The sequence below is a fragment of the Eubalaena glacialis genome, chromosome 7 (assembly GCF_028564815.1).
Source record: "Eubalaena glacialis isolate mEubGla1 chromosome 7, mEubGla1.1.hap2.+ XY, whole genome shotgun sequence".
NCBI classification, from domain to species: Eukaryota; Metazoa; Chordata; class Mammalia; order Artiodactyla; family Balaenidae; genus Eubalaena; species Eubalaena glacialis.
The window spans coordinates 85,841,051-85,860,643 of record NC_083722.1 but is presented as its reverse complement, the minus strand read 5'-3'; the positions used below and the strand labels follow the sequence as shown (position 1 = coordinate 85,860,643).

Sequence of the window (19,593 nt, the reverse complement as noted above, 5' to 3'; positions counted from 1 at the left end):
ACTAAGTTTGAGAACCCCTGGGCTATTAAGCAGCAAAACTGACCTGTGAATCCTGATTCAGTGCCAGCTCTATTGTACTTCCTTGCATCAAGCCCATTAAAAAGCGTACATTTTTTGCACACCCACATCCTTCTCCTTGTGTAATGCCATTACCTCTTTTGGAGTACAATCCAGTAATTTTTTTTTAATATACCTTGGTCTTTAGAGATCTCTGATTGTGAGTCATTTGTTTCCGATTTTTAAATCAGTGTCTCTGTCCTCTCCTCCCCTCTGTCCCCTCCTCTCTGATGAGTGGCAGCACCTACCACTAAATATGAAAATAACAGGTGATTGAATGGAGTTTGAGGGTAGTGGTGGGAAATGCCAGGAATTGTAAATGATATAATTTGTTCCATCAAAACACCAGCCTTTTCCCTCAGTCTAGACAGAGTATGCAACTGCAGGCTTTTTTTTTTTTTTGACCCAACAATGTTGGCCTGCACAGAGTTTGTGTATTTTATTTCTCCCCTTTAAAATTATTGTCAAAATTTCAAAATCAGATTTCTGACTTTGATTCTGATTCAGATTTCCATTTCCCAGTAGGAGAAATTGTAGTATTTGGCAACTCTGGACTGGGGTAAAACAAGGCAACAATGGCTGCAACTGAGTAGCAACTGCTCCCTTTAAATGGAGTGCTCCCATTTGCCACAGTCCCCACTACTCCCTATTGTATCTCTGACTCTCATGCTAAATGGTATTTACCCTTTGTCTTACCACTTGTGTTATCACTTATTTTATTGTAAAGAGGAAAGTGAATTCCTTGGCCTACGTGTCCATCACGTTCTGAGTTAAAAAGTAGACTATATATATATATTTTTAATAGGAGAGTCTATTTCTTGTGGAAATGAAAAATCATCTTATGTGTGTGTGTGTTTTTAATTTTTATTTATTTATTTATTTATTTATTTATTTTTGGCTGTGTTGGGTCTTTGTTGCTGCGCGCGGGCTTTCTCTAGTTGTGACGAGCGGGGGCTACTGTTTGTTGCGGGAGCGCAGGCTTCTCCTTGCGGTGGCTTCTCTTGTTGCGGAGCACGGGTTCTAGGCGCACGGGCTTCATAGTTGTGGCACACGGGCTCAGTAGTTGTGGCTCGTGGGCTCTAGAGTGCAGGCTCGGTAGTTGTGGTGCACGGCCTTAGTTGCTCCGCGGCATGTGGGATCTTCCTGGACCAGGGCTCGAACCCGTGTCCCCTGCATTGGCAGGTGGATTCTTAAGCCCTGTGCCACGAGGGAAGTTCCCATCCTATGGGTTTAACACAGAAAAGAGTAGCCCGTTTCATATAACCTGTCTAGCTCCTATGAGCATCTGAGTTAGTGAACCTTGTCTTTCCATCTGCAAGGCAATGAGATACACTATGAAGAATTGTATCTTCATGCTGGACTTGTCCCAGCATGGCTGGTAGAAACCTGATAGAAACCATCAGATACCTGTTGGGGTTTTTTTTGTTTTTTAAATTTATTTATTTATTTATTTTTGGCTGTGTTGGGTCTTCGTTTCTGTGCGAGGGCTTTCTCTAGTTGCGGCGAGCGGGGACCACTCTTCATCGCGGTGAGCAGGCCTCTCACTATCACGGCCTCTCTTGTTGTGGAGCACAGGCTCCAGACACGCAGGCTCAGTAGTTGTGGCTCACGGGCCCAGTTGCTCTGCGGCATGTGGGATCTTCCCAGACCAGGGCTCGAACCCGTGTCCCCTGCATTGGCAGGCGGATTCTCAACCACTGTGCCACCAGGGAAGCCCTGTTGGGTTTTTTTGTAACTTCTTATGTATATATTTTCCCCGGGTGATGCTGCCCATAGACTTTGGCAATAACCTCTGCTGTGTGTGACTCTGTTTCCAGGTGGTCATCATGGAAGTCCAAGGCCTCAAATCCTTAGCTCCAAATCGCATTGTATATTGCACGATGGAGGTGGAAGGAGGAGAGAAACTACAGACCGACCAGGCCGAGGCTTCAAAACCAACGTAAGTTATGTTTCTCCGTGGTTCGTCTTCCAGAAGATTCTTCTCATTGGCACCATTTTGGCCAACTGCAGATTAAAGGTTTGGTTTCCCTAGCAGGTTATATGAGACATACACCTTGTTTATTTTCCAAACAAAATGACTTGACTACATTTTTATTTGGCAGCCTTAATAAGGTTTCCACCTCCTTCAGAGAGGAGAACAGAAGGAAATTTAAGACACAGCCTCCTTTCTGGAGGCTCTGTGTATCACCTTAGAGAGTTTAGTCACAACCTGCAGGCTTCAATAGGATGTGTAGGAGAGTTTGATAGAAATCTGTTTTCGTTATATTTACCAAATAATATTTGGTTTATGGTATGTACAGTTTTTTTCCCAAAATCTTTCTCTGTGCCACAGTTATGACTATATCAGCAAAGCAGTATGTTACATTAGGCACAATCTATTAATTTGTTAGGTCAACACGTATTTGTCAAATGCTCACTGTGCCTGTGTACAGGGTGCTGTTGAACAGTGGAAAGGAAAATAGTCCCTGTTGTTGCCCTACAGAGCTTATAGTTGAGTGGGGGAGCAGAAACATAATTGCACAAATTTATAGTTACAAATAGATATAAATGCTGAGAAAGAAAGAGTGCTTTGTGAGGAGACAGCAGGGGGACCTGAGCCAATTTGTGGAGACAGAGTCGCAGTAGGCCTTCTTGAGGAGTTATAAGACATTTGGTCTAATATTTAAAAGTTGAGCAAAGGGGTTGGGAGTAGAAGAACATTCCAGGCAGAGTCAGCTTGTGCAAAGGCCCTGTGGTCAGCAGAGACCCTGTGGCAAGGAGGCATTGAAAGAAGGCCAGTGGGGCTGGAGTCCAGAGAACGAGGTATGCCATAAGCTGCCAGTGAGGCAGGAAGGGGCCACACCATGAAGGACCTTTCTAGGCCCCGGAGAGGAAGGATGGGCATGTACGATTAGATATGTGTTCTGAGAAGATTACTCTGACTGCAGTGGAGAAGGCCAGAGTCGATGCAGGAGACCAGTTAGTGTTCTATTGCATTGGTTCCCAGGAGCGATGATGATGAGAGTCAATAGACTCTCAGGCTGCAAAAATTCTTGAGAGATCACCACTCTCTTTCCTCCCTCCCCACTGCCTCTCTCCTTTTCTTTTCTATCTCAATTAAGCCAGCGGAGGCTAATGAGCATCTTTTTTTATTGTTGTTAATTCAGAAGAAAGTCATAAAAAGGATAACCCATAACGGCAGCTCACTGCCTCTCCTCCCTCAAAGCACTACGAGCTGTTTGGCAGAACAGGAATAACGTACCAGGATGTTCAAACAAGATAGTTCAAAGAAAGCACTGAATGTTTCCCTGACTAGAGAAAAATCTGAGGGCATTGTATGCCTTCAAGTGGTTCTTTGCCTGAATAGGCGAAGGCCTCAGATGCTCAGATCTGGGTGAAATTAACAAGTGTATGGAGGAGGAAATGGAAACCAAAGCAACTTGTCACACACCATCCTTCCTCCCTTTTTGTAAACTGAGTTTCAAACTGAAAATGAATGCAATTTCTTTTTTACCACCGTTGATAAAAATCCCAGTTTTTCCCCCAACTGTCAGCACAGCCCGATCATAATCAATGCTATTATGCTGTTGCATTATTTATATGTGCCTTTGAAAAATGTGTCATGTAGGGGGAAGAAAAACCTCTCTGGTGTTTACGCTAACCTTTTAAGAAGTCGAGCCCAATACGGTGTCATATGTTAGAGAAGGAAGGAGAAAGCTCTGATTATTCTAACAGGCTGTTGTTTTATTTAGGCTATTTTAACTCAAAATGTAATTCAGTTTATTGGGTTTAAAGGTTTCAGTTACCAGAGTAAATGATGAGCTGATTTTCATGTGCGTATGAATATTTAAAACAGAGTTTCAGGTTAGAAATAAATATGGAATGCTTTGGTTGATCTACCTGATATGCTTGTATTTCACATATACACTTACTCATATCCATCCACATGCATTATGTCCATATGAATACATCTCACACTGAAGAAGTGTAATTTTTTTATTCCTCTTCAGTCAGTGAGGGGGTATTACCAAAACCCCACAGAGGGCTTGTTTGTTTGTGTTTTAATACAGTAAGAACGCAACTTTCATAACTCACGTCAAGTCAAATCAGTCTGTAGTGGCTATCCAAAGTGCTGTGTTGAGAAGTGTTCTGAAGCCAAGTCTGTATTCAGAGGAAAATAATGCATGCTCGACTCATACAGGAAGAGGTACACGTGCCCTGTATTTGCCATTTCTAGAGTATCTCAAAGAGATATACCCAGAGTGTCAAATCTACCGAAATTCATGTCTCTTCCTGTCTCTTCTTTTCTCCTTTCTAATATATACATTCTCCTTATAATCTCTACTCAGTTGCCTTCTAAAGCCAAATTCTCCTTCCACTTCTCTTCTTTGCCGTTTTCTTTGTCATAGTTCACTGCTAATACTTCTCCTCTGCCTCCGCTTTTGTCTTGAGAGGATGAATGAGCCTGTTTGTGCAGGTGCATTTTCTTCCTCGTCTCATGTTTGCACTTATTCTGCATCCTCTCCATCACTTCTTTCCTTTGAAGCTTATATTTCTTCTCTTTTTCCTCCCTGCTTCTACCCACAGTTTTTCCCATTACTAATCTCTAGCTGTCATCTCTGCTACTTGATTTTGATTATCCCAAAAAGTACCCTTTGGAAGGTCATCTTTCATGTGTCCTAATAACTCCACTTCATCATCTGACAAATTTAGCCTTTTTCCTGCCCTCTTCTCTTCTGATTCTTGTCTTTGACGATTCCTACAGCTAGCCGATGTCCATACTTTATTGATACATTCTAAAACCAAGATTCCATTCAAGCCTGTTTTATTTACTGCTTATAAATTCTCTTGTTGCTGCTACCAAGTATTTTACCCAGTAACTGGAACTCTAATATCTTATCCTATCACGTGTCTACAAGGAATTTGGCTTTTTCTTTTTTTTCCAAGTCACAAATGCAGGAGTACACTGCATGACCCAGTTTGTCCAAGAGTGTTTTTTAGAACTCTAATATGTAGACTACTCCAAGAAAAACAAGGATGGGGAGAGCGGTATTACAGTCAAGTGAGGCTGGGAAATGCCAGACATTACATTTTTTCTGAGTTATTCACAGCGTACTTTGGCATTTTAAAGGCTTTGAGGATTTAATCACAGAAAATAAACCTTTTTACCTTTGTTTATTCATGAGTTTCCCAAACTGTTTTCAACTACCACCTATTAGCATCCATTGGAAATGCTGTTCTATATCGTTGAAACCTAGCAATGGAGGGTCCAAGCTCTCTGTCACCTCCTCTGTCAAGGTCACCTCTTCACATACAACCAGGGCCCTGCCCCCAAGTGGTCATTTTGAATTAGGTGCATAATATAAGAAGGCTGTTTTCATGAGTGAGATGCATTTTGTGGTTGGAAAACATGGCTCTGTGTGTGTGTGTGTGTGTGTGTGTGTGTGTGTGTGTGTGTGTGCAGCCCCCTCTCATCCTTCATTTTACCAGTCTCTTTGCTACACCTGGGTTATTTCCAAGCCAACTGTGGATCCTCTCAATGCTGTTGTCCTCCTCTCCTGGGTTTTTAACGCAGGAAGCCAGAATATGAAAATCAGAATTTTTCACGAGATGTATTTACTTTTAAAAATATTGCCTCCATTTGTGAGACACCATTGCTGCTTCTGGCAGGAAACCACTGAGGGTGCTGAGGCAGGGCAGGAGTAATTGAAACCTTGTTTTGCAATAAGCAATCTCAGGGAGTCATGGAAATGCAGAAGGGAAATACCTTGTGGATTCAAGAACCCAGATATATTTGTCCACCTCCTATGAAATAGAGCAGAGGAATTTTCTTACCATAAGACAGTGTTTTTCTTTTTTTTCCAATTTTTGTTGAAATATAGTTGATTTACAATGTTGTGTTAGTTTCAGGTGTACAGCAAAGTAATTCAGTTATACATATATATATATATATTCTTTTCGAATATCCTCTTCCATTGTAGTTTTTTTTACAAGATATTGAGTAGAGTTCCCTGTGCTATACAGTAGGTCCTTGTTGGTTACCTATTTTATATATAGTAGTTTGTATCTGCTAACCCAAAACTCCTAATTTATCCCTCCCCCCCCCCACCTTCCCCTTTGGTAACCATAAGTTTGTTTTCTATGTCTGTGAGTCTGTTTCTGTTTAGTAAATACAGTAAGTCCCCTACATACGAACAAGTTCCATTCCGGGAGTGTGTTCGTAAGTCCAATTTGTTCATGAGTCCAACACAGTTAGCCAAGGTACCCAACTAACACAGTCGGCTATATAGTACTGTACTGTAATAGGTTTATAATACTTTTCACACAAATAATACATAAAAACAAACAAACATTTTTAATCTTACAGCACAGTACCTTGAAAAGTACAGTACAGTACCAGCTACATCACTGCTGCTTTTATGCTTGCTTCTGGACATGTGGGCTTGAAATAAAGATGCTGTACTACTGTACTCTACACAGTACTGTACAGTAAAGTACACAAAAGCACAACAACTTGTAGAGGATGCATGCACATGACAATCTACGCCAGAAACATGAACTAACTTACGTGATTGGACGTGCAAACTCACGTTCGCTTCTTTGAAAGTTCGCAACTTGAAGGTTTGTATATAGGGCACTTACTGTAGTTTCACTTCTGTCATATTTTAGATTCCACACATAAGTGATATCATATGGTGTTTGTCTTTCTCTTTCTGACACTCTTCCCTTAGTATGATCATCTCTAGGTCTATCTTAGTATGATCATCTCTAGGTCTATCCATGTGGCTGGGAATGGGATCATTTCATTCTTATTTATGGCTGAGTAATATTCCATTGTGTATATATACCACTTCTTCTTTATCCATTTGTCTGTTGATGGACACTTAGGTTGCTTCCATGTCTTGGCTATTGTAAACAGTGCTGCTATGAACATTGGGGTTCATGTAGCTTTTTGAATTAGAGTTTTCTCCAGATATATGCCCTGGGGTGGGATTGCTGGATCATATGGTAGTTCTGTTTTTAGTTTCTTAAGGAAACTCCATACTGTTCTCTATAGTGGTTGTACCATTTATGTTCCCACCAATAGTGTAGGAGTGTCCTCTTTTCTCCACACCTTCTCCAGCATTTATTACTTGTAGACTTTTTAAAAAAAAAAATTTATTATTTAATCAATTAATTAATTAATTTTGATTGTGCCAGGTCAGTTGCAGCTCGCGGGCTCCTTAGTTGTGGCATGCAAACTCTTGGTTGTGGCATGCATGTAGGATCTAGTTCCCTGACCAGTGATCAAACCCAGGCCCCCTGCGTTGGGAGAACAAGTCTTAACCACTGTGCAACCGGGGAAGTCCTTACTTGTAGACTTTTTTGATGATGGCTATTCTGACTGGTGTGAGGTGATACCTCATTGTGGTTTTGATTTGCATTTCTCTAATAATTAGCAATGTTGAGCATCTTTTCATGTTCTTTTTAGCCATCTGTATGTTTTATTTGGAGAAAGTGAATTAATTTAAATTTAAAAAATATTAAGTAAATAATAGCACAGGTGGTACCTAGATATGATAAACTATCATGAAACTATCTTGTGTTGGTATGTGGAAATGGCATAGATTTGGAAGATGATATGTAAATTACTTTAATTTGGGAGAAATGATGTAAGGAAACCTGATACATTCCCTGAGTATAAGATATGCTCCCAAATGACTGTCTTTCTCAGTGTTTTCTTACAGTGCATGTTACCCTCCAATGAAAGCATGTCCTGAGGACTAAATACAAGAGAAATTTAAGTAATTTTGCTGAAAAGAAAGGCAGTTTGAGTTAGCAGCCCAATATTGTGCTAACTTCTCTGAAATTATATTCTTCTGAGTTGAAACCAAGGGTGCCACTTGGTATTTGATTATTTAACAGCTTTATTATTCCCTGACAAACCATGGGCTTTATGATACATGGATTTCATTACTGTCAAGAATTTGAAAATACAATCAAACCATTTCCTGCCATTTTCCAAGAGAATAAGAAAATAAAATACCCTAACGGGTAAATCTTGCTATAGCCCTAGCATCTTCTAATGGCATCTTATCTGATGAGAACATATTTAAAAAAAAAAAAAAGAATAAAACACAATGACTTGCTATAACATTTTTCCTCTGTGAAATATATTATTTGTCCTAATTGCACTATTCAGAGTGGGTTGGGCTTATTATGCCCAAATTATTCATAGAAATACAGTTCCATTAAATCGTCCCACATTAAGTCAGTTACAAAGTTAGAAAAGGAAGTCATGCCGTCCAATTTCTTTCCTCATGTATCATCTTCTTAATGGTACTTCCTTCCTCAACTTAGCTAAAAATGTTTTCTGTGTACTTGGAATGGTTTAAGTGGAAACAGAGTACATTTCCTGAATGGCCCCTTTGAAATATAGGTATAAGGGAATGATGTGAAGGGTAGGCACTTACATTTCCTCAACAAGTGTACATGGGGTGCTCTACTTGTGACCAACTAGTACTGGGGCTACAGCCATGAATAACAGCTCAAGCCTTGGCCTCATGGAGCATACATTCTAGTAAAGGACACAGGCAACAAACAAGGAACAAATAAATATACAAGATAATAACAGAATGTAATTTGGTTCCATAAGAAATGAACAGGCTGCTACAGTACAAAGTAATGGGAACGTATATCACGCAAGTGGCCGAGGAAGCTCACTCAGAGTAGGTAATGCGTGACTTGATACCTGAAGGATGAGAAGGATCCAGCCATGAGAAGAGCTGGAAAAGCATTCCTGGCATAGGGAACAGCATGTGCAAAGGCTTTGAGGTAGGAAGGGGCTGGATGTGTTCCCGGACTGAAGATAGAGTAATGGGAATAGAGATTAGTCAGAGAGGGGGAATGCGCTACAGGAAGAGTCAAAAGATCAAGGCAGGACCAGACAACTCGGGGCCTTCTAGGCACATGAAGGGTCTTCATTCCAAGACCATGGAGAAACCATTGGAAGATTTTAAGCCAGGCAGGGTACGACTGGATTTCCATCTTGAAACCTGAAGCCTCTTTACGGCCCAGAGTAAACTTGAAATGACAGGTGTATTGGTTAACAAATATGGAGCACATACTGTTTGCCAGGCATTAGTGTAAAGTCGGGGATAATACAGACATGGCCCTCGATGTTGTAGAGCCTGGAGAAAAGCTGGCTGGAAACATCTGAGTGCCTGGGCACAGAGTGATCCATTCTTCAGGAGCCACTATAGCTGCTGAGAACTGCAAAGCCACCAGATGGAGAAAAGAGGGAGGCCTCCTGAGATTCAGCTTCTTTCTTGTCTACGTTTCTTGAAACTCCAGCTCAAGGTCACGGTCCAGAAGACATTTATGTAATACTGAGTGAAAGCTTGGGTACCATTTCTCTCATTTTTCCTTTCTGAGGAAAAGGCTTAGCTTCATTCAAAGTTAATTAAATCATAAATGGTAAAGGCCAACGCTGACCCAGAAATTCAATTTTGCTAGGTTCCCTGAAGACGTGTGGGTTGGGAGGAAGCACAATTCTAATCACAGTTTGGGATGCGTCATCCAAAAGCCACAACTTGTGTTGAAAGCCAGTTTGTGTTTGCTTGTGAGCTGGAAGGTGAAAGTAGGCTGGCTGCTAAAACAACAATCAGCAGGGTCGCCGGTAGAAAGGAACAGGATGCTAGAGAACAAGCTTTGGAGAAGGTGCTCCAAGTGATGCATCCTCAGTTAGCCACCCTCTCTTATGTAGGTCACCAAGCTTTCTGGCTTTACCGTGTCCTGATAAGTGGTATCCAAGGCTCCTTCTCTCTCAAGAGTTTTATAGTTTTTTTTTTTCTTCATCTAGCTAATCCTGAGAAGAGCCATAATGGTAGAACTTAATGCAGAATATTCAGGAATTGCAAGTAACAGCGAGTTGGTGAAATTTCTAGAGTTGGTAGGGGTTTCAGAAGTGGATAATCGAGTGGCGACTGGAGTTTGGCAGTTAGACAGTGATGCCCCATCCAGTTGTGAGACAGCCGTGAAAGTTCTGATTTCACGAGGAGTCCAACATTGGGTGGGTATGAAACAAGGATGTTGTTTTTTTTTTAATTTAACACTTGGAAGATTTTTTTTTAAAAATTTATTTATTTATTTACTTATGGCTGTGTTGGGTCTTCGTTTCTGTGTGAGGGCTTTCTCTAGTTGCGGCAAGCAGGGGCCACTCTTCATCGCGGTGCGCGGGCCTCTCACTATCGCGGCCTCTCTTGCTGCAGAGCACAGGCTCCAGACGCGCAGGCTCAGTAATTGTGGCTCACGGGCCCACCTGCTCCGCGGCATGTGGGATCTTCCCAGACCAGGGCTCGAACCCGTGTCCCCTGCATTGGCAGGCATATTCTCAACCATTGCGCCACCAGGGAAGCCCAAGGATCTATTTTTTTAATAGCCCTTTAAGGACTAAGTGACGGTAGGTCCATTTCCTGTCTAGTTCAGCTCCTTGAGTACCTTGTCTGAGCTTACTTGCCAATTACATCCGATGATGACATGAACTGAGAACTGGACCGATTGCCCAATCACTGTTCAGTGGAAATCCAATTCAATACATGTCTCCCCAAGTGTGAAAAACTGCTGTAGTTGTTATTTAGTGATCAGGAAAAATAGAGGATGGAATGTCATACTGTCACTTACCTGTAGGAATGAGATACAGCCCAGAAACTCTAAATTCTCACTAATAAGAAAACAAGAGAGGCTTGGTTTAGATTCATTGGTACATAGAAGCAGTACAGTGTTGTGGTCAAGAACATAGAATGGGAAGGCAAAGTGCTGGGTCTGAATCTCAGCTCTGTGACCTTGGGCAGGTCACCTAACTCTTTGTGCCTCCTTTTCCACATTCTTGAGAAAATTAAATGAATTAACATATATAAAACACTTAAAACAGTGCCTGTCACATAGTGATCCTGCTGGCTATTATTATCATGGCTTCATTCTTGTTGAGAGGGAGAAGGGAGGAGGGAGACCTGCAAAAAAAAAAGTGATCTGAGAGTGGCATTGACATATATACACTACCAAATGTAAAATAGATAGCTAGTGGGAAGCAGCCGCATAGCACAGGGATATCAGCTCGGTGCTTTGTGACCACCTAGAGGGATGGGATAGGGAGGGTGGGAGGGAGATGCAAAAGGGAGGAGATATGGGGATATATGTATATGTATAGCTGATTCACTTTGTTATAAAGCAGAAACTAACACACCATTTTGAAGCAATTATACTCCAATAAAGATGTTAAAAAAAAAAACAGTGATCTGAGTCTAAAATAGTAATCACTCACATTGATCCAACACTTTCTATGGGCCAGGTACTATACTAAGTACTTCATAGTCAATGTCTTATTTAATGCCCTACTGAAATTATAATACAGGTACTATTGTTATTCCATTTTGCTGATGGAACTACTGAGATTCAGAGAGGTTAAGTGACTTGATCGAAGTTGCACAGATAATACATAGCTTAGCCAGGAGCCAAACCCAAAGGCTGTACTTTTTGCTTACTCTGCTCCCCTGCCTTTCTGAAAGAAATCACTTCCCTAGAAGAAAGTCTTTTAATTAGCATTCACTACTCAGCAAAACTATTTAAGAGGGCTCATTTCCTTTCCATAAACTCAGTTATTTTGTGGGTTAAATCACCGCCCCTATTTAGATGGTGATGAATGTGCTGGCGCACAGGTGTTCCACGTCCGTGCAGACGCTCGGCTCAGCAGGTGGAATTCAGCCCATAGGCAGCCGCACTGTGAGGTGCTATGTGTGCAGGTCTGCAAAGATGAGCCAGAGGTGCTTACAGAATTCCAGGAGAGCCACTGGTGTTCATCATCCTTCCTCGGGGAAATCATTCTCAATAACAATTGCTCCTACCATTTATTCAAATATCCTAGGCACCAGGCACTGAGCCACCAGGTACCAAATGGTAGAGCTGCCCAGAACTGGGTGTGAATTCCAGCTCCTCCCCTTACCCACTGGGTCACCTTGGGCAGGTGGATGCTCCTCACTGAGCTTCAGTTTCTTCCAATCTGAAATGGAGGCAGTAATACATCCTACCCCATGGGGTTGGTGTTGAAAAACAATATGACCCAAGCTAAGGACTGAGTACAATGGATGGCATTTCTTGAGAAATATTGCTAATAGCCAAAAACCCATTATAATATCACTGAATCCCACATGGTAGTGTTAAGAAATAGATACTCACTTTCCCCTCATTACATATAAAAAAAAGAAGCTCAGAAAAGTTAGGAAGTCTGCCCTAAAGTCCTCTAACTCCCAAAACCCAGGTTATAGGAGTCTAAGCACACGGAAAGCAAAAAGCCAAGTCAGCCAAAGGAGAAAGGACACTCTTGCCAAAATGCTTTCCAGAGCAAGAGGACAGACCCTCAGCATAGGCTGCCATCAATTTAATGATACAAGACCTGGTTCCCAGGAGAAAGAGGAATGGAAAAGGGCAGTGGTCTCCTGGAGTCCTCATCCAGACTCACAACACACCAGAGTGTCTCGCCCCCTACTGCTTGGATCTCCACAAGCCCATTCTTCCAGCTTCTTTCTGGATCAGAGACTTTGTTCAAGAGAGGTCAAGTGCCGCTGAGATCATACTTTCTACATGTTCCTAAGTGTCTTATTTGTTTTACGGCAAAACCCCCTGTGCTGTGATATATAGATCACCTCACTGCAGGGATGCCGAGGGGTATGGGGCCTCCGAGGAAGACAGATGCTCTTCTTGGTATGATGCCAATCATCAGGGTGTTTGGAAGCCTCTGGGGCTCTGGTGCTTTAGTTCTGGAATCCCTGAATGTTCCCTGGGTTCATGGGTAAGGACTTAAAAGCTGTCACCCCAGCCCATAGCTTCTGGTTCACAGCATTTGGGGTGGAAGTGCTATTTCAGAAAGCCTTCAGTAGATGGAATCTGGTTGGAAACATTGTAGTGATTATATGGAAAATAAGGCTCAGCACAGGCATCAGAGCAAAAGCTTTGGGTGAGACAATTCTAGTTTGGATTCCAGTTGTGCCGCTGACATTGTTACAGTGGATAAGTTACTAAATCCTTCTGAACCTCAGTTTCTTCATCTGTGAAATGAGGCTAACGATACTTATAAGCTTGTTGATGGGGTATCTATTTAATAATATATGCAGAACACTTGGCACAAATCTAAGAACTATTATTTTTATCTTTATAATTTTTGTTGCCATCGGTGGAGCCAGGATGGAAAGGAAAACAGCACAGGCCATCAGAGTCAGGTGGCGTGAACAAAAGAGGCTTAAGATACTTTCTCTCTCAATTAGATGTCGGTTTTTTTGGGTTTTTAAAAAATTTATTTATTTAATTTATTTTTTTGGCTGCGTTGGGTCTTCGTTGCTGCATGCGGACTTTCTCTAGTTGCAGCGAGTGGGGACTACTCTTTGCAGTGGTGTGCGGGCTTTTCATTGCGGTGGCTTCTCTTGTTGCGGAGCACGGGCTCTAGGCGCACAGGCTTCAGTAGTTGTGGCTCGTGGGCTCTAGAGCGCAGGCTCGGTAGTTGTGGCATGCGGGCTCAGTAGTTGTGGCTCACAGACTCCAGAGCGCGGGCTCAGTAGTTGTGGCTCACAGACTCCAGAGCACAGGCTCAGTAGTTGTGGCTCACAGGCTTAGTTGCTCCGCGGCATGTGGGATCTTCCTGGACCAGGGCTCGAACCCGTGTCTCCTGCATTGGCAGGCGGATTCTTAACCACTGCGCCACCAGGGAAGCCCCTTAGATGTTGTTTTGAAGTTTCCCTTGGAATGTGTGCATTTATTTTGTTGGGGAGGGGGAAATCCCCCCACACACACCCCTCTGGAGTTCTTTCGGCTGGTCTGATAATTAAATTGACACAAGACAGGTTAACGGGGAAAAAAATTAAATTCATACGCATAGGAGGTCTCATAAAAATAAGACCCACAAAGTGACCAAACTAGGCTATTTATATATCATTTATAGACAAGCAAATAATTATTTGTGAAGATTTAACAAAGGGGTTTTTGCTTGGGATAGGAAGCTAATGAAGAAGTAACAAAGTTTGTTTATACAGTTTTCTTAGCCTTGAATCCCCTAGCTCTGGTGATAAGGATGCTTTCTATCCTCCTGGTGCAGCGAAGATACTTCACGTAGGAGATTTATATCCTGCTGTTGGGGGGGGTGGGGGAGGAAGAGGGAGGTCAGAGTGGTTTTTTTTTTTAATATCATTTCCCCCTACTGGCTGTTTTCCAAGTAACTCTAATTCAGAATAATCAGTACTGCATGTGGCGTATTTGGGGGCAGCCTGCTGTGAGCCCCAGCAATGTGTAGATTCCTTACTCATACCTGGAAAAATCTATATATCAGGCTAGTTTTCATATAATGCCTTACGTATAATACATGGTCAATAAATCTTGATTGACTCAGATCTAAGCCTTAATGTGAATGGTGAAGGACTCCGGTCAAAGCTAAAAAGTGGGTCCTACAGGATGGGCTTGGAAACCTCTTTAGAGTACTCATGGCCATCACGATAATTGTGGCAGAGATTTCTCCACTCAGACGAGTGCTCAATATCCGAAAGAATAGAATTGGCTACAAAATATCCAAAAGAACAGAACAAAGTCTGAAAAATAAAGTGAACCCATTTTGTGAGTTCTTCCTGACACCAAACCACTGTTACTTTTCAAGTAATGGACAAAACACACACCAGCTACACACACCCCCTCCAAGGACTCACTAGGAACATCACAAGTTAAACTAAAGCTATGGAAATTTGGGGATATCTTGACATTTAGCAAATAGGCTGTCATGCAATCTAAGGAAGGCAGGGTTCTGCAGTTCTGGATTTTTTTTTTCTTTGTAGATTTACTAGAGAGAGAGACGGAATAAAGAGACCCCTTGTCTACCGTTACTTCACATATCAACTAGCACAATAGAGCTGCAGTATCAATATTTGAGGACTATTAGGAAAGAGGAATTAGAGGCAGGAATCTCAGTGTCTAAAGTCCCAGTTCTGCCCTGCCATGCATTGTCACCTGATTTTTCTCCCTGCCACATCAGATCACACAAACTATCTACTCCAACAGAATAGCTGATTTTCTGTTGAGCCAAATGTATCAAGATTAGAGACCTGGAAAATGCTTCTCTCTCGTTCTCACTTTCCTACTTTAGAGAGACCCCAAACAAAACAAATCTCAAAACCAGCCTTGTCTCTGAAAATGGCAGCCTCTGGAAGAACTCATTATGTTCTTTTGGTCATTTGTGATCCACATTCATCCTGTGGGCCTGCTCCTTGATGATCCCAGTACTTGCCAGTTGGGGAGAATCAGGTCACAGGGAGAGGAACACAGATACCATTCACCATACTCCTTTGTTCATTCCTTAGGTCCTTCCTTCCTTTATCTCGTTTATGTGACTGGCTTCTATATGCTGTACCCTGTGCAAGGTGCTGGGGATACAGCAGTGAACAAAAGAAGCAAAAATCCCACCATTATGGCACCCACAGTCTAATGGGACAAACAGTAGACAAGGCCATTGTAAATCATTGGGTAGAGATGCATCAAAGTCTGGCTTTGGCCTTACTGTTTAGTCAAAATGTATGTAGCTTTGCTTCAACTTTGCCATTGGAAGGCCTAATAGTCAAATGATATTTCAGTCATTTCTAGCTTCTCTGCACGTGTGCATGGTCAGTTATCACGTAATCACATAGCTAATCATCGTTGCCAATCAGTGTGATAATATACGTAATACAAGCAAGGTATATCATTCTGCTTTAATATCTGAATATTCATTTTGAAATATAAGTGAGCATTCCAAATGCATATTAGAGTGAAAATCTTTATATGTGCTTTATATGTTGAAGTTCTATCAGTCAGTGGCTATGTATATATACACATACCCACACACATTTATTACCAAAATGTCGACATAAGTAATAATTGACCATTAAAACCTTATTTTATGTGAAAACACAATTAAAATTTTCAGATAAGTAGATGAATATTAAAAGAATATAACTTGATATCTTTAGGATGAGTATCACATCCCATTTGAGCCAAGAGATCTTTGTAAACTTTAAATAATAGTACAAGGCAGAAAAAAAAGATTAGGCTGTATCATAATTGTAATCTTTGGATAGACCCATTTGCTGTTCTAGCATTCATCACCTTATACAAAGTAAGATAAAGCTTACGTTAATCTGTTGCTATCTGCAAGGAAGGAACGCTTAATAATTTGCTTTCACTGTTACTATTTCCCCACACTGGCAGAGCTGGCCCCAAAATATTCCACCTCTCCACCAAGCTCAAGGCAAAGTAAACATCTCTTTGGCGTCCATCTTTAAATGTGCCATATAGTGGCACCGAGGGGAAGTGTTTAGTTGATAGTGCTAAGAAATTATTGTTCCTATACCACAATAACAGAAGTTTGAATTTTGACTATTATAACTGTAATAATAGAATTATAATAATAACTAAATTGTTTGTTTGTTTTTGCAAATTCAAAATATTGCTCTCCTGAATTTTATTCCTCTCAGAAATATAGGATAATATTTTTAGATAAATGATTAAATCTGTTAACATCTCTTTATTTTTTAAATTAATTTTTATTGGAGTATAGTTGATTTACAATGTTGTGTTAGTTTCTGCTGTACAGTAAAGTGACTTAGTTATATATATACATATATCCACTCTTTTTAAAATTCTTTTCCCATATAGGTCATTACAGAGTATTGAGTAGAGTTCCCTGTGCTGTACAGTAGATTCTCATTAGTTTTCTATTTTATAAACAGTAGCGTGTATGTGTCAATCTGAATCTCCCAATTTATCCCTCCCCCACCTTTCCCCTTTGGTAACCATAAGTTCGTTTTCTGTATCTGTGACTCTATTTCTGTTTGGTAAATAAGTTCATTTGTACCATTTTTTTAGATTCCACATGTAAGCGATATCATGTATTTGTCTTTCTCTGTCTGACTTAACTTCACTCAGTATGACAGTCTCTAGGTCCACCCATGTTGCTGCAGATAGCGTTATTTTGTTCTTTTTTATGGCTGAGTAATATTCCGTTGTATGTATATACCACATGTTCTTTATCAATTCATCCATTGATGGACATTTAGGTTGCTTCCATGTCCTAGCTATTGTAAATAGTGCTGCAATGAACATTGGGGTGCATGCATCTTTTTGAATTATGGTTTTTCTCTGGATATATGCTCAGGAGTGGGATTGTTGGATCATATGGTAGCTCTATTTTTATAATTCCTTTGATTCTTGTGTTCTCAGGAGCTGGTTTTGTGATATCAATACTCAGCTTTGGCCAAATATTTATTTGTAACCCTCAGTCCATTTAGCGTTCAGCCAGGATGCGGGTTCAGGGCCCCTCCAGCTCTGCTGTGAAGGAAAGATGCGGAGGGATACGGTGGAGGCTAACCAAATTGGGAAGAAGCAGCTGTTTTAATTGGGTTGGTCAGAAAGTGTCCCCAAGAGGTGACAGTTGAACAAGAAGGAGCCGGTCAGACAAAGAGCATGCTGGGCAGAGGGAATGGAGGCTTCAGGGACCCTAAGAAGGAAAGTGGCATGTTCGAAGGGCAGATAAAAGCCAGAGGAGCTGGAGCAGAACGAGGGGGAAGGGGGGGATGGAAGTGGGTCAGCTAAAGGCAGATCCCACAGGGTCTGGAGGCCAAGGTAAGAAGTTTGGATTTTAAGCCTGTAAGTAACCTGATGGTATTTACGTATTTAAAAGATTCTTCTGGCTGCTGTGTGAGAATAACTTCATGGGCCATCATGGAAACAGGGCCACCAGCTGGGATGCTGTTGCAGTCATGTAGTAGATGATGGCAGCTGGTGGTGGCCCAGGAACAGAAGTGAAAAGAACCGGTTCAAGAAGATGTGGCATATATACAATGGAATATTATTCAGTCATTAAAAAAGAATGAAACATTGCCATTTGCAGCAATGTGGTTGGACCTAGAGATTATTATGCTTAGTGAAATAAGTCAGACAGAGAAAGACAAATACCGTATGATATCACTTCTGTGTGGAATCTGAAAAAAGAATACAAATGAATCTATATACAAAACAGACTCAGAGACATAGAAAACAAATTTATGGTTACCTAAAGGGAGGGCGGGGTGGGGAATTAGGAGTATAGGATTAACAAACTACCATACGTAAAATAGGTAAGCAACAGGATTTACTGCATAGCACAGGGAATAATATTCAGTATCTTATAAAAACCTATAATAGAATATAATCTGAAAAAGAAAACCTGAATCACTATGCTGTACACCTGAAACTAATACAATATTGTAAATCAACTATACTTCAGTTTTTAAAAAAAGATATATCGAGACCTCGAACCAAGATTGTCCTCATATCCTTTTTCTACTCTTTTCCAAGGGGAGTACTATGCCCTCCGGCGGTTGCATTCTCGTCCTTGCCATTGCTTGGTTCTCTCCTGTTTGTAATTGTTATTACCCCCCAAACCTTGCTTTGCACACATTACTTGCCAATTTGTAAGTTGCAGTTCCGAGGACTTGGCAAATGACCTTGAGTGAGTTGCAGTCAGCAGGCGACTCTTAAGACCTCCTGGGTAGTGGATGTACAGCTGGGAACTAGGACAGTTGGTTCCCTAGCTGGGTCCTTTATTCTCTGCAAGGATTACTCTACAGCGGTGCCAAATCTGTTCTTTCTCCACGTTAGCGAATGTTACATGCTGACATTAGGGTGACATTGACACCAAACCAAAAAAAATTAACGCATTCACTTCCCCCTCAAGGTTACATGCCCTGCTTGGTTTAAAGTCAGATGGCACTGTGCTTGTGGCCATACTTGCTGCTAGTAGGGAGGTATGAATGTGAAAGGAGTTCAAGAAATAACCTGCAACGGGCCCAGTGTCACTGAGTGAGGGAGCAGTTCTTTGTAAATAATGTGAGTGTTAGGTACTTGAAGTCTTTCATGAGGGTCATGTTTAATTATATTTAAGTAAATCAGGCTTGACTCCAAGTTCACCATGGAATCTTAGACCTAGGATTCTCCTAACAGATGCAGCTGCTGAAAAACGTGGGTGGGAAATACATATTTTGTACATAAACTTCAAATAATATTTTCTTAGTATCTATTTTGTGTGAAGCACCGTGCTTACTCTTCTTATTGGCTTAGTTTTAAAGATTAGATTTGATATTTCAGATCAAAAAATTCCTATTTTTTAATATGAATTTCCCCAAAATTGAGGGAAAGTGTAAGGAAAAATTTTACTCGTGATCCCAGTATCCGTCAGCAATGAATATAAAAGTTTTGGTGGTTTTTTCTTGTTTGCTGTTCTGTATCTATGAGTGTGTGTGTACACAACACCCCACAGGTATAAGCACGTGATACATAACCTTGCATGGAAATCTTTATATTCATCTATGATTGTTTCTTTTGGAGAAATTCTTAGAAAAAAATGGTTCATAGCTTGTTATTTCCTACGTACTGGTGAGTAGGGCCACCACCTTTCCCAGTTTGCCCAGGACTTGCCAGTCTTAGCACTGAAAGTCCTATGTCCTGGGGCACATTGGGATGGTTGGTCACCCT

General features: G+C 41.2%; 1 protein-coding gene across 16 annotated transcripts in view; it reads left to right on the top strand.

Moving 5' to 3' along the window:
* CADPS (calcium dependent secretion activator) overlaps positions 1-19,593 on the top strand; it is a 481,100-nt gene that overhangs the window by 236,229 nt on the left and 225,278 nt on the right. For all 16 annotated transcript variants that reach the window (XM_061195494.1, XM_061195496.1, XM_061195498.1 and 13 more), the window contains one exon: positions 1,875-1,996. In XM_061195494.1, the coding sequence (XP_061051477.1) occupies positions 1,875-1,996 (122 nt within the window). The remainder of the gene's footprint in view (positions 1-1,874; positions 1,997-19,593) is intronic.